The 13713-nt window shown below is 39.6% G+C and overlaps 3 protein-coding genes across 14 annotated transcripts in view; 2 read left to right on the forward strand and 1 right to left on the reverse strand.

Annotated features, from left to right (window-relative positions):
• The window catches only part of LOC118278720 (alpha-centractin), an 800945-nt gene that overhangs the window by 563621 nt on the left and 223611 nt on the right, over positions 1–13713 (forward strand). The gene's annotated exons all lie outside the window — the stretch shown is intronic.
• The window catches only part of LOC118279032 (synaptic vesicular amine transporter), a 418685-nt gene that overhangs the window by 181361 nt on the left and 223611 nt on the right, over positions 1–13713 (forward strand). The gene's annotated exons all lie outside the window — the stretch shown is intronic.
• Positions 1–13713, reverse strand: part of LOC118279014 (LIM domain-binding protein 2) — a 52401-nt gene that overhangs the window by 1321 nt on the left and 37367 nt on the right. For 3 of the 6 annotated variants that reach the window (XM_050703657.1, XM_050703656.1, XM_050703658.1), the window contains exons 2-7: positions 11820–12335; positions 7405–7480; positions 5650–5752; positions 4440–4612; positions 3470–3670; positions 1735–1858 (exon numbers count right to left, since the gene is read on the reverse strand). In XM_050703657.1, the coding sequence (XP_050559614.1) occupies positions 1735–1858; positions 3470–3670; positions 4440–4612; positions 5650–5752; positions 7405–7480; positions 11820–11974 (832 nt within the window). In that variant the 5' untranslated portion in view covers positions 11975–12335. Of the gene's footprint in view, positions 1–1734; positions 1859–3469; positions 3671–4439; positions 4613–5649; positions 5753–7404; positions 7481–11819; positions 13619–13713 lie in introns of those variants that run through there. The other 3 variants (XM_050703653.1, XM_050703654.1, XM_050703655.1) reach the window with 2 other exon arrangements.

Raw genomic sequence — 13713 nt, forward strand, 5'->3', positions numbered from 1 at the left:
ACTTATTTGGTATTACAATTCAATTCTTAACTCGAACTTTCTGCTACTTAGTAGAATATAAAATGTAAAACATCTGATCTGTACTCTCTCTACAACGTCACGCCTTTTATCCCCGAAGGCATAGGCAGAGGTGCATATTACGGCACGTAATGCCGCTATACAATGTACACACACTTTTCACCATTTGTGTTATAAGTCCCATGTAATCGGGGGTGAGCCTATGGCCACAATTCCAGATTCCTTGCTACTACTGAGAATTTTTCGAAAATGAAAAAAGCTCAATGATACTTCACCCGACCCGGGAATCGGATCGGGAATCGGGACAACGTGTCACTAGTACAATATACATAAAAATATATTTATTTTAATTTATCTGCTTTTAATTTTATAGCTCTAACAGATGTACACACATAACACACAACTTTGCACGTAAACTTAAACATAAAAAACAGGCTTAAATAACGATTAAATAATAATTAGTTAGGAATCAGAAAAATACAATGGAAACAAAAATGGACGGAATAAAACAAATACAAATAAAATAAAAACAAACAAATAACATAATTATCAAAATAAATATATAGATAAAAATAACGCAACAACTCTGTGTAATCCACAAATTGTTGTTCCGGGTCTGGGTGTGATGTGTATATGAAATAATAACTTGAAGAAAACAGAATAAAAAACATAGGACAGAACTCCAATCTAATCACATAAAATCTAAAACGTCTAGAATAAGTTGCGCATTGTACTCACCAGGGGGCGCCACCATCCGCTGCCACTTCTGGAACAGCGTGGTCTTGAGGCAGTCGCGCGGCGACAGCGCGTACGTAACGTAAACGTAACGTGTGTTAAAAGCTAAAACGTCTAGAATAAGTTGCTCATTGAACTCACCAGGGGGCGCCACCATCCGCTGCCACTTCTGGAACAGCGTGGTCTTGAGGCAGTCGCGCGGCGACAGCGCGTACGTAACGTAAACGTAACGTGTGTTAAAAGCTAAAACGTCTAGAATATGTTGTTTTATTGTACTCACCAGGCGGCGCCACCATCCGCTGCCACTTCTGGAACAGCGTGGTCTTGAGGCAGTCGCGCGGCGACAGCGCGTACGTAACGTAAACGTAACGTGTGTTAAAAGCTAAAAACGTCTAAAATACGTTGCGCATTGTACTCACCAGGCGGCGCCACCATCCGCTGCCACTTCTGGAACAGCGTGGTCTTGAGGCAGTCGCGCGGCGACAGCGCGTACGTAACGTAAACGTAACGTGTGTTAATAGCTAAAACGTCTAAAATAAGTAGCGCATTGTACTCACCAGGGGCGCCACCATCCGCTGCCACTTCTGGAACAGCGTGGTCTTGAGGCAGTCGCGCGGCGACAGCGCGTACGTAACGTAAACGTAACGTGTGTTAATAGCTAAAACGTCTAAAATAAGTAGCGCATTGTACTCACCAGGGGGCGCCACCATCCGCTGCCACTTCTGGAACAGCGTGGTCTTGAGGCAGTCGCGCGGCGACAGCGCGTACGTAACGTAAACGTAACGTGTGTTAATAGCTAAAACGTCTAAAATAAGTAGCGCATTGTACTCACCAGGGGGCGCCACCATCCGCTGCCACTTCTGGAACAGCGTGGTCTTGAGGCAGTCGCGCGGCGACAGCGCGTACGTAACGTAAACGTAACGTATAAGTAACGTGTGTTAAAAGCTAAAACGTCTAGAATAAGTTGCGCATTGTACTCACCAGGGGGCGCCACCATCCGCTGCCACTTCTGGAACAGCGTGGTCTTGAGGCAGTCGCGCGGCGACAGCGCGTACGCCTTGTGGCGCGACATCAACTCCTGCATTGGCTCCAGGATCACGCATAACTGGGGGGCACAGGAATATTTAGTTAATATAATTGTTATAAGTATAACTATTCATTACTTTTTCTTAATAGGATAGAGAATATCATGTTAACATAATTATTATAAGTATAACTATTCATTACTATGTCATAATAGGATAGATGACTAACTTTTATTTGATATTTTTTTTATCATAATATTGGAAACTCATAGACATAAATAAACATGGTAAATATCCCGTCTCATGTTCTAATGTTACTTTTATTTGAATGTCCGCCTTGTAGATTATTTGAAAATACTAGACACATTTTTTTTATTTAGCTCACGGAAACATATACTTTCAACGGTATATCAATTTGAAATATCGCGTGACGTCATTTCTAAGTACATTTTATACGTAGAAATGACGTATTTGCTCTTACTTTTACTCCTAAACTTTGATTCGTTTTGTCTAGGTATAAGTATAAAAAATACGTGTCTAATATTATTTCATTACCTAACTGACAGACTAACGCCCGAATATTCAAACGCTACTCAATTTTAAGTTGTACTTAAATATCGTGCTATCTCTGTCATTTTATAAAGAATCGATAGTGACAGAACTACGTTTGAGAGAGTCTTAAAATTGAGTAGCGTTTGAGTATTCGGGCATAAATAGATTCTTAATTTTCATACCCCGTCATCATCCCTATTATAACTCCTCTAGCGTTCCGTGTGTCTACAGACAACGCTGATTGCTTCCTATCTACAACCCGTAGTAGACTACAGGCCTTGTTTATACAGTAGAAGCTCCTTATTCCCGCTTCCTTCATTCGCGGATTGCAAAATGCGATCCAATTCCTATATTCGCGGTCTAAGATTTCTTTATTCGCGGATCGAATCGAAAAATCGGTGCGTAACCTAAAAAAATACATTCGCTATCCTTTGTCAACGCGTCAGTAGAAGGATAAAAAAATAAAATAGACCTTATTACAGCTACGTCTAGATTGTGACTTCTGCCTAAACCTAGTGTTACCTAAACCTGATGATAATAATATTATCATCAGGCAATCTGTATGATCAGAAAGTTCAATTAAACATTTTTTTTTATCTACTATTTGCTTCTTAATTTCGTCATCTAGGAACGTATCCCCTATAACCCCATACAAATTACCATTCCATATTCACGGTTTCTCTATTCGCGGCATATTTACGGAACGCATACCCCGCGAATAAGGAGCTTCTACTGTATTTCAAATAAACCAGGAAGGCACTTTTGAACGTCAAAGCAAATATAATAATATTAATAACGTCTGTCTGTCGGTCAGTCCTCTAGTTGCTCTATTTGCTCGTTCCAAATTGTAGATTCCTATGGAGAAGAACGAGCAAGAAACTCCATAGGTTACTCTTTTTCAATCAGATTCACAATACAATACTTGGTTACATTGTTTCGATTACTTCAGCTATGTGAGAACAATGTAAAACTAATATACAGTCCAAGTGACAGAAAAAGAAAATAACCTAGAGGACTTTAAAATAACTAACTAACGTTCCGGGTGTCTACAGACAACGCTGATTGCTTCCTATCTACAACCCGTAGTAGACTACAGGGCTTGTGTATACTGTTTAAATAAATATGTCACCGTAACGTACCCGTAAATAATTAAGCGTGGAGTTGGTGATGCCCTGGCGCGTGATGTTCTTGGCGAGCGCGTCGAGCGCGGCGTGGTCGGGCGGGTGCACGGCGGCGCGCGGGATCAGCTCGCGGTGCGCGCGCACGGCCAGGTGCCACGTCTTGATGCGCATCAGGTCGTCGAACGTGAACTCCAGGATTAGACGCCCTTCTGTGCATACCTAAGGGACGATACAGTGTTAATTAATGAATAAGTCATGGAAGATTTACAGCTAATACATAAAAAAAAATATAAATGATAACAATGAACATAGGTATTGTTCAGCCAATTACAAGCCCAAAATAATAAAATATTAAATTTTGAAACAAATACGCAAGTTTTCTTAGACTAGACTTTTTTCGAAACGTCAAAAATGATATTGTCTATAAAAATATTATAAATCTGAAGTTTGTTTGTTTAAACGCGCTAATCTCCGGAACTATTGGTCTGATTTGAATTATTCTTTGTGTATTGGATAGTGCAATTATCGAGACAAGTTATAGGCTATAAAACATCTCGCTATGACCAATAGAAGCCAAGCAGAGCGGGTGAAACCGCGCGGAAGTAGCTAGTTATAGAGATAACAAAACATGATTTTATTGTAACTTTCGTGAGACATACTAAATTAATTATTATGTTATCGGCTTACTCACGTAATGTTTGAAAACTAGTCGAGTTCCTCGTCAAAACATTACGTGAGTAAGCCGATAACATAATAATTAACACAAAATACTTTTATAATAGCCATCGTGAATCGTGAGACATACTAAATTAGCTAAAATTACGGTTAATTTACGTACATTATTGGAGAAAATCCTACGACACTAGGCGACTGCGCGACGTCGCCGCGTCTGTGCACGCTGCTCATGATAAAGAGTCCCTCTGTGACTCGAAACTAGTAGAGCTTTTCTCCATTAATTTACGTGATTTTTAGTTAACAAACCACTTACTTTAGTGAACATAGGTTTCCCGTGATGCGTGACCATGGTACAGTGGTCGCAGTCGAGCGTTATGCTCGTGTTGTGAAACGATTCCTTGGGCTGGCGCATCGTGTAGTACAGCTCCGAGACGCCCCCCTCGTATATACTGCGAAAGTACCGGGGTATCAGCGTCCTGCCTATCGCTGGAAGTTGAAAGATAAATGGAGATTAGTATTGGTTTTATTGCATGTAAGAGGCAAGTACCAATGTGACTTTTTCCGAGTTATACCGTATGGGGAACCTCTTATGACTTAATTTAAACCACATATTTGTTATCATCTTGGCTGACAATATACGAAAAATGAGAAAAATAGGCCCAGTAGGTAAGCCAAAAAGTGCATTTTTCTCTTTGAGCTAATTTGAACACTCTTTACAAATACAGCTCTTCTGTGGTGAAGAAATATGAAGCTGAAATATGAGCAGAATTTTATACTACATTATTTATTATTTATTTATTCCTTTTCCATATAGCCTAATAATACTAAGCCCCATCAAAACCGTTGTAATGGTTTGACTGTTTGTAATTTTATTATGTATTTAAGTTTGAAAATTTCAATTGTTTAATTTTCGGTTTTCGTCGAAATATTCTTGTGTTATGCTTATGTGAACGAGTTTATATTTGTTGGATCGACGTTTGGCCGCTATCTCGCCTGGTGGTAAGTGGTGAAGTAGCACGTCTGCCCATGAACAACCTATTCACTAGTGTGGGTGTCTTCATTCACAATGTTATAATTAAATTATACTTGTATTGTCATTTAAGTCATATGAGTGATCTCCATACTGTATGTAGGTACTTTCTGAAATTATTTAGACACAACTGACTAACGGTAAAGGAATAAGTTTGAAATTACCAACCCTCCTTGAGCAAGCGTGGCGATTAATGCTCAAACCTTCACCGTGTGAGAAGAGGCCTTTAGTCAGCAGTGGCAGTAGGCTATTCATATTATATAATATAATATTATGCATTAACAAATCAATTTAACATTAAATGTGAATAAGATGCAGGTATGCAGACCTGCTTCCAACTGGCCTATGTAGAAGTTTTGAGCAGATGATCACCTGATGGTAAGCAATCGTCGCCGCCCATATACCATTTTGGGGGTTAGGAATTTAAGGCTTGTTGGGGAATCGGGGATGGGGGAAGATTGGAAAGAGGGGGGTAATAGGTAAAAATACTTACTGTATCTCTTAGGTCCATCTTCTAAACAGAAGGTGAGTGTGAGCGTCGCGTCGTCCTCGAAGAACTCTGTCGCGAACGCGTCCCACCACAGGTTATCTGAGTCCTGAAATGTTAACGAACAACTCTTTAGTATTCATGATCTCCTAGTACTTTTTTTTTCTATTAGAATATATTTTTCACCACCGCTACTCTTGCCGTGGGTGTCGATTGTGAGTCCATCAAGGATCTAACCCTCACATAGTTGACAAGCAGATCGGACAACAATGTAACCAAGTATTGTTTGTGAATCCGATTGAAAAAGTAACCTATGGAGTTTCTTGCTCGCCACTTCTCCATAGGAATCTCACTTTGGAAGGGTACAGGCAACTTTTTTCACCATCGCTACTCTTGCCGGGGGTGTCGTGAGTCGACTAAGCATCTAACTACACATTTGACAAAGACCAGCAGGTTTTCTTATAAGCCGCGATCTCTAGCCCACTTACCAAGCGTGGAGATTATGGCAAATCCATCTTATGTTGAACGAACAACTCTTTAGTATTCATGATCTCCTAGTACATTTTTTATATTATGGTAAATTTTTCCGCCACCGCTTCTCTTGCTATGGGTGTCGTGAGTCGATCAAGGATCTAACTACACATTTGACAAAGACTAGGCAACAGCGTTTTCTGATAAGCCACGATCTCAACCCTCAATCTCAACTCTCAACCCTCTTGGCCAAGCGCGGAGGAAATCATGGCAAATCCATCTTGTGTAGAGGAGATTAATAAACATTATGGATAGCTAAAAGTTTAAGTTTAGAGCAATTTTTGAGGGGGGAAAAATATCAAATGTTTTCTCCGGCCCTGGGTGAGGCGAGAGGACTGTCACTCTTAAAGTTGGTCAGTGGATTTATTTCAAGTAATCCATAATAAGGCACTTTTGAAATGTCAAATTGTATTGAAAGTTAGTCTGTCTGTCTGTCAGTGAAGCTAGGTGCGTTCCAAAGTGTGTACGGGTCGTGGACGTTTAGGTGATAATAATATGGTGATGCTTATGTAATAAATAGTTAGTTAATTTCAACTATTAATAATAACTTAATTGAAGCGTTCAGCCAGTCTGCCTAAAGTTCATAACAGTGTGAAAATTACATTTAATTGACTTTAACAACCATAATTATTTTCGTCAAAAATCAATGCTTATGTCCATATTTATTGCGCTAAAAACACATTTGATTCAAAACAATTAAATTGCTTGATTAAATATAATTTATTGGTAAAATCTTAAATCGAATTTGCCTAGTCCAAATGTGCTATGTAGCTATGCTACGAAGATGTAATAGCTAAGCTGTGTAACTATGTGACTGTTTGCACTGATACTAAGCTATGTAACTGTGCGAGGAAGGTACCAGCTCAAGTATACCATGTATCGATAGTAAGGAAGCCATCTATAGGACGCATCTTTCCATATGAAAAACATAGCTTAGCTGAGTCCGTTTCCGCCAGTGTTAAGCTATGTGTACCAATGAATATGATTGGTGGAAGCCAAACGCATCTACAGCAACGTAGCATAGCACATCTCTGGTGGAAAGGCACCCTCTTACTCTACCTAATTACTGATCTCCGACGGCTCCGGCTCGAAAAGCAGGAGTAGGAACAGGGTGGTTTTTCGTCAGTAAGAGTCTGACACTCTTTCTCGCCTCGCCCAAGGGAGATGTCATTGGATTTCCCCTCCTTAAAAAACCCCCTACCTAACTAGGATTAGGAAAAGGAGTCTTACCTCTGTCCTCTGTTGTAACCGCTTATTCAGTTCATAAACTCTGTAGTCTGGTTGTCCGAAGTAAGGAGCGTGCCGCCTGAAATCAATGAAAAACATACAATTAGTACAAAATATAAATATTTTAAGTGTGGGAGAGCCATGCTTCGGCACGAATGGGCCGGCTCGACCAGAGTGATACCACGGCCGAGCAGAAAACCGTCGTGAAACAACGCTTGCGTTGTGTTGCATTATGTGAGTCAGGTTACCGGAGGCCCAATTCCCCCCCTTCTCAATCTTCCCAATCCCTGATTCCCCAACAACCCTAACCTAACCTAACCCCCAAAAGGCCGGCAACACACGCATATTTTTTTTAAATTTTTCTGATAACAGTTGGAACCTTGCCGATCATCTGATGTCATTTAGACGTCGACTTACGGGACGCCCTGTATAACCCCATGCCTGTCTCACATGGTAGGCAGATACTACGGAACGCCAATTGCTACGAATCTTACACACTTCGGTTCATCAACATTCATCAGTCGGTTAAGGGTACTTTTAATTTGGCCCTTCTTTAATAAATAAAACCTTACTTACTAATATTAAAATACGAATGTTTATGGGTTTGTGTTTGTGGGTATATTTGATACTCAATCACATCAAAATGGCTGAAGGGATCGAAATGAAATTTGAAACATGGTTAGATTAATGTCGGGAATTTTTACTGGACAGCAGCGCTCGCTAATAATCATGAACCTTTTATACTGAGATATTATTATAGGATAGTACCTTCTACCAGCAGCTCCTTTCGCATTCTCGTTGGTCAAAAAAGCCATATCATATTACCCGAGTCAGCTCATAACCTGTCTGTACACTAAATTTCATCAAAATCCGTCCACTAATTTCAGAGTGATTGACGGACAAACATCCAGACAAATAAACTTTCCCATTTATCTTATCTGACTAATATTATAAATGCGAAACTTTGTTTGTATGTATGTTTGTTACTCAATCACGTCAAAACGGCTAACAAGATCGAGATGAAATTTGGAATACGGATAGATTATGGTCTGGAATAACACATAGGATACTTGTTATCCCACGAGAAAGCTGGTAGAAGGTAGTAATTTTTTAGTTTTAGTGTGATTATGGCAAACCCCTCTTATGTAGAGAAGGCTCATAGTCCAGCAGTGGACTGTGTATTATTACCAATGTATTATATTATTTTACTGCTGGGTTGGCGCGGTGGCTGAGCAACCGGCAGTCGCGCAACGTGTAGCGGGTTCGATTCCCTCCCGAAGCAACTCTTTGAATTATCCACAAATCGTTGTTTCGGGTCTGGGTGTCATGTGTATGTGAACTTGTATATTTGTAAACGCTCCCACGACACAGGAGACAATCCTAGTGCGGAACAACGTTTTTAAAAGAAAAATAAATGAGACATGCTGATGTCTTAGTACTAAGATATGATACCGTCTTGAAACCCAGACAGTTTGACCTACAAATATATTTTTCTATAGATATCCGTTCGACAAACAAATTGTTCTGATGTAATAATTACGTCACCCTGAAGCCTTACTTTCCGGAATGAGAAAAACAATCGTATTCACAAGATTTTTGCTAACTTTTTCCAAGTTATACGTAGGTACGTAGGTAGTTTCTAAGTTTATTTAGACACCAATGACCAACGGTGTAGGAAAACATCGTGAGGAAACCTGGGCTTATAATTTCAAATTGTAAGTTTGAATTTGTTAAACTGGCTTCAGCAAGCATGGTGATTAATGGTAATTCCTTCTCCCGTGTTTTAAGTATGGGAGAGCCATGCTTCTCGACCGGAGTGATGCCACGGCCTCACAAAAAACCGACGTGAAACAACGCTTGCGCTGTGTGAGTGAGGTTACCGGATGCCAAATTACTAAATCTTCCCAATCCCCGACTCCCCAACAACACTTAAAATTCTAACCCCTAAAAGGCCGACAACGCACTTGCAACGCCTCTGGTGTTTCAAGTGTCCATGGGCGGCGGCGATTGCTTATCATCAGGTGATCCGTCTGCTCGTTTACCGGCTTATACCATAAAAAAGAGGTTTTTGTTCAGTAGAACAGTTCCAGGCTGGTAACTATGAGATGTTTTAAGATTTAAGAGATGTTACAAAGATATTAATAGTAAAAGCCGGTAGAGGGCGTCCTGGAGAGTCAGAGCAGAAACTACAGAGATTATGATTCTTACATACTTCTTTAGTTTCCATCACATTCATACATCTGGGACATACATTTATTTATTTCTTGCTTGCTTATATTTTAGCTAGACTGGGTATTTCTTGTCTACACTAATATTATAAAGAGGAAAACTTTGTTTGTTTGTTTGGTTGTAACGAATAGGCTCAAAAACTACTGGACCGATTTTAAAAATTCTTTCACCATTCGAAAGCTACATTATCCACGAGTAACATAGGCTATATTTTATTTTGGAAAAAAATAGGGTTCCGTGAGATATTTGGATTTTTCGGACACAAACTGAAAAAAAACAACCAAAGAAGTTACTTATTTTGCGTACGCTGCCTAAACTACAAAAGATAGAACCATAAAATGTTAAAGTTAATTGTAGATCTTATAAATATCTACAAAAAAGTCCGCGACACACTATACCTATCTATGTCGAGTGAGGCACAACAACCACATTTTTATTTAAAAATCTTGATTTTTTTGGACTACATTTAAACGCGTTTATTTTACTCATGCTATTAATCCTTATCAAAATAAATTATTTCATCAATAAGTACAGTTTATGTTGATAATATTTGGTCCTTAAATGATTAAAATTGGACGTTTGGTTTTGAAGTTGTGGTCAAATTAAAATATTACGATTTCTGCTGCACGGCCCGTTGCGAAGTGGACGTCGCCAAGGCCAGGGGTGCGCGTGCGGGAGAGGGGTGTTTAGATCTATGAGTAAGGTACCCGCGAGGCTCATATTGTTTTTAAATGCGAAAGTAACTCTGTCTGTCTGTCTGTTACGCTTACGCCGTTACGCCTAAACCAGTAAACCGAACATTTTGATGAAATTTGGTACAGAGATAGAATAAACAACATAGACTACTTTTTATTGCAAAAAAATAGGAGAGTGGGTAAATAGGGGATGAATGGTCATATGGAAATTCGCCATTTTTAAAACTGTAACATAGGGGAGAGTGGGTAAAAATAGGGGATGAATGATCATATGGAAATTCGTCATTTTTAAAGTTGTAACAGTGAAACTTTGTATTTAGACACTTAATGGGGAACGAAAGAACATAGGCTTACCTATAGCGAATAAAAAGGGTAGAAGGCGTTTTAATTTTGACCACCAACCACGCGGACGAAGTCGCGGGCAAAAGCTAGTAGCAAATAATTTCACTAAAGAATTGACTGACAGACAGATTTTTTTTAAATTGTTATTATTTGCTTTGACATTCAAAAGTGGCTTCCCGGTCTATTTGAAATAAATAATTTTGACTTTAACCTTGACTTTGAAGGTCAAAGTTTTTGGAGTTTGTTTCAGTAACCAAGAAATTGAGGTTGCTTACAAAATAAAAGATTTTTCATTGAGCACATGAATTCAAGCAAGGATAAATTTTCTAGGTTAAAATTAAACTGTTGCGCACTGTGGGATATTTAACGGGCTCCATATCATTAACGTACTAATAAAATATTTGGACCCAGTTTGCCTGGCTTGGAAATCGAACCGAAACTACACCTTGTAACTTACATAAAACTAACGGTTGTCTAACGTCTGTCTGTCTGTTAACGGTTTGTCTATCCTACCAAAAGTACTAGGCGCCAATAGCTCTGGAAGAGATTTACCTAAAATAGGAGTCCGGGATGGGCTGGTGTTCCCATATTCATGGTATGTGTAACTTTGATAGGAATCCATCAAAATCAGTCAATATACCCAAGTTAAGGTTTCTCTATGCTACCAAAAGTACTAGGCGGCAATAATTCGTGAAGAGATTTACCTAAAATAGGGGTCCGGGATGGGGTGGTATATCGGCGCCGCTTCCCATATTCATGGTATGTGTAACTTTGATACAACTCCATCAAAATCAGTCAATATACACAGTTAACGGTTTGTCTATCCTACCAAAAGTACTAGGCGTCAATAATTCGTGAAGAGATTTACATAAAATAGGAGTCCGGGATGGGCTGGTGTTCCCATACATATTCATGGTAACTTTGATAGAACTCCATCAAAATCAGTCAATATACCCAATCTATGCTAGCAAAAGTACTAGGCGGCAATAATTCGTTAAGAGATTTACCTAAAATAGAAGTCCGGGATGGGCTGGTGTTCCCATATTCATGGTACATATGTGTAACTTTGATACAACTCCATCAAAATCAGTCAACATACCCAATCTATGCTACCAAATGTACTAGGCGGCAATAATTCGGCAAGAGATTTACCTAAAATAGGGGTCCGGGATGGGGTGGTATATCGGCGGCGGCGGCGGCGGCGCGTACTCATGGTACTGTATGTGTGAGGGGTGGTGCGGCGAGAGATGGTGGCCGTACTCGCGGTACTCGCCCTCGCCGCCGAGCGAGCCCAGCGCCACCGGCATGTAGGCCACTTTGTCACCGCGCCATCATCGCGTCACAGCGTCACTTGTACACTTGTACGGCTACGGTGCGGTGAACTCTTTCACAACTCTGCGCTCCTGGTACTTCGACTTGGATTTTCTTGAGATTTTCCCTCACTTTTTTTGGTTTCTCACTTTTATTTACACTCTTTTTTAGATTAAGTTAATTTAAATAACTAGTTTTATTTTAATAATAAATAGGTATTTCGTAAACACTATGTAATATAAAGTCTATAATATAACTTTGGGCACTTTGGTTTATGTAAACTTGTATAATTTATAAAACTATTTAAATTTAAATACAAAACACTTCACATTTATATTATAATATTGCACGTAAAACCTTAAAAAGAAACGAAATAAAACAAAACTATAGAACACGGAGTAAATATCGTAGAGTTAACTACACGGCGCGCATCACCGACTACGACTGATAAAAGCATTTCAAATTTTTCGCGCGGGAAGTGTCAGTACCGTGAAACGTCCTAAATCCTTTATATACTTAACGTTGCCACGCGAATATGGGCCTAATCGCGTGGCAGTAAAGGCGATAAGCGTGAACGGTTCAGGGTACGGGAGGAAGTGCGGCAACGTCGCGTCAGCTGGCCGCGCTACTAGCGAGACGCGTTGGAAAAGGTCAACATCGGTTACTATATTTTTTTTTTCATCCCACCGGACTATTTTCGTTGGCTTTGTTTATTTTTTTATCATCGATATATTGATTCCTTTCCAATACCGAATGTGGTTTAGTAATTTAACGTTTGAAAATATCGCCAGAGGAACCGATGACGCGTTTAGTATCGATCTTTGAGCAAGAAAGTGTGTATTGAATTTCATAACACTGCATACCGGCGTTCGATGTTTACGTGATAGAAAAACCAGTTTCCGAATGCGAATCAGTACTAATTAACGAAACACATTATTTTAAAGTCGACTGTACATTTAAAATAACAATATTCAAGTAAAATTAAATAATAAAAAGACTATTGTTTTCACCGCGGCGGCCTCGGAACGCACGCGACGTTGCCGTTCGTAGCGTTCGCGCCATACTTTTTACTGTTTCTTAGCACATAGAAACGTTCATTACGGTGGCACGCACACAGAGAGCGCTTATATTGTTGTATCCGCAGTACATAGTGCAAGATGGTATATAATGTACATTCCGCGACGGTAGATATGTAGGTAAACTACGGCGCTGTACAAATCAAACACAAGCGTCTATAAATATAATGCAAACGTGTCCGTGAAACGCGCGCATCTTCCCTGCGATTGTTTCGGGAAATTTGAATAATTTCGAATATGGCGCGTCGAACGTCACGTCGTTCTGTGACGTGTAGCTTTTTTTTCTCTTTTTTTTTATTTTTTGCAGCCATGACATGACGCTACGACGTCTAAGTCTAACCTAGTTTGAACGCTTGAGAAAGTTTTACGATTCGATTTGGAAAATTATTTCGGAAATTTCACGGGTTCTATATTTTTTTCAGTTTGTACTCGTCTGTAGTTAGGATCTAGGTCATATTTACATTTAGATTAGATCTGACATACATAGCGATTCAGTGGAAATTACGTGAAACCAGTTGTTAGACAAATTGTCCATTATTTACATTGTAACAAGTGATCATCGTCCGAAAAGCAAGGACGTCTGTCAGACAGACGAGTACAAACAAAAACGTTCATTGTAAAAGCGGAATTATGAAAAAAACAATTCACACAATTGTCGA

This window comes from Spodoptera frugiperda, chromosome 24 (genome assembly GCF_023101765.2).
Source record: "Spodoptera frugiperda isolate SF20-4 chromosome 24, AGI-APGP_CSIRO_Sfru_2.0, whole genome shotgun sequence".
Lineage (NCBI taxonomy): Eukaryota > Metazoa > Arthropoda > Insecta > Lepidoptera > Noctuidae > Spodoptera > Spodoptera frugiperda.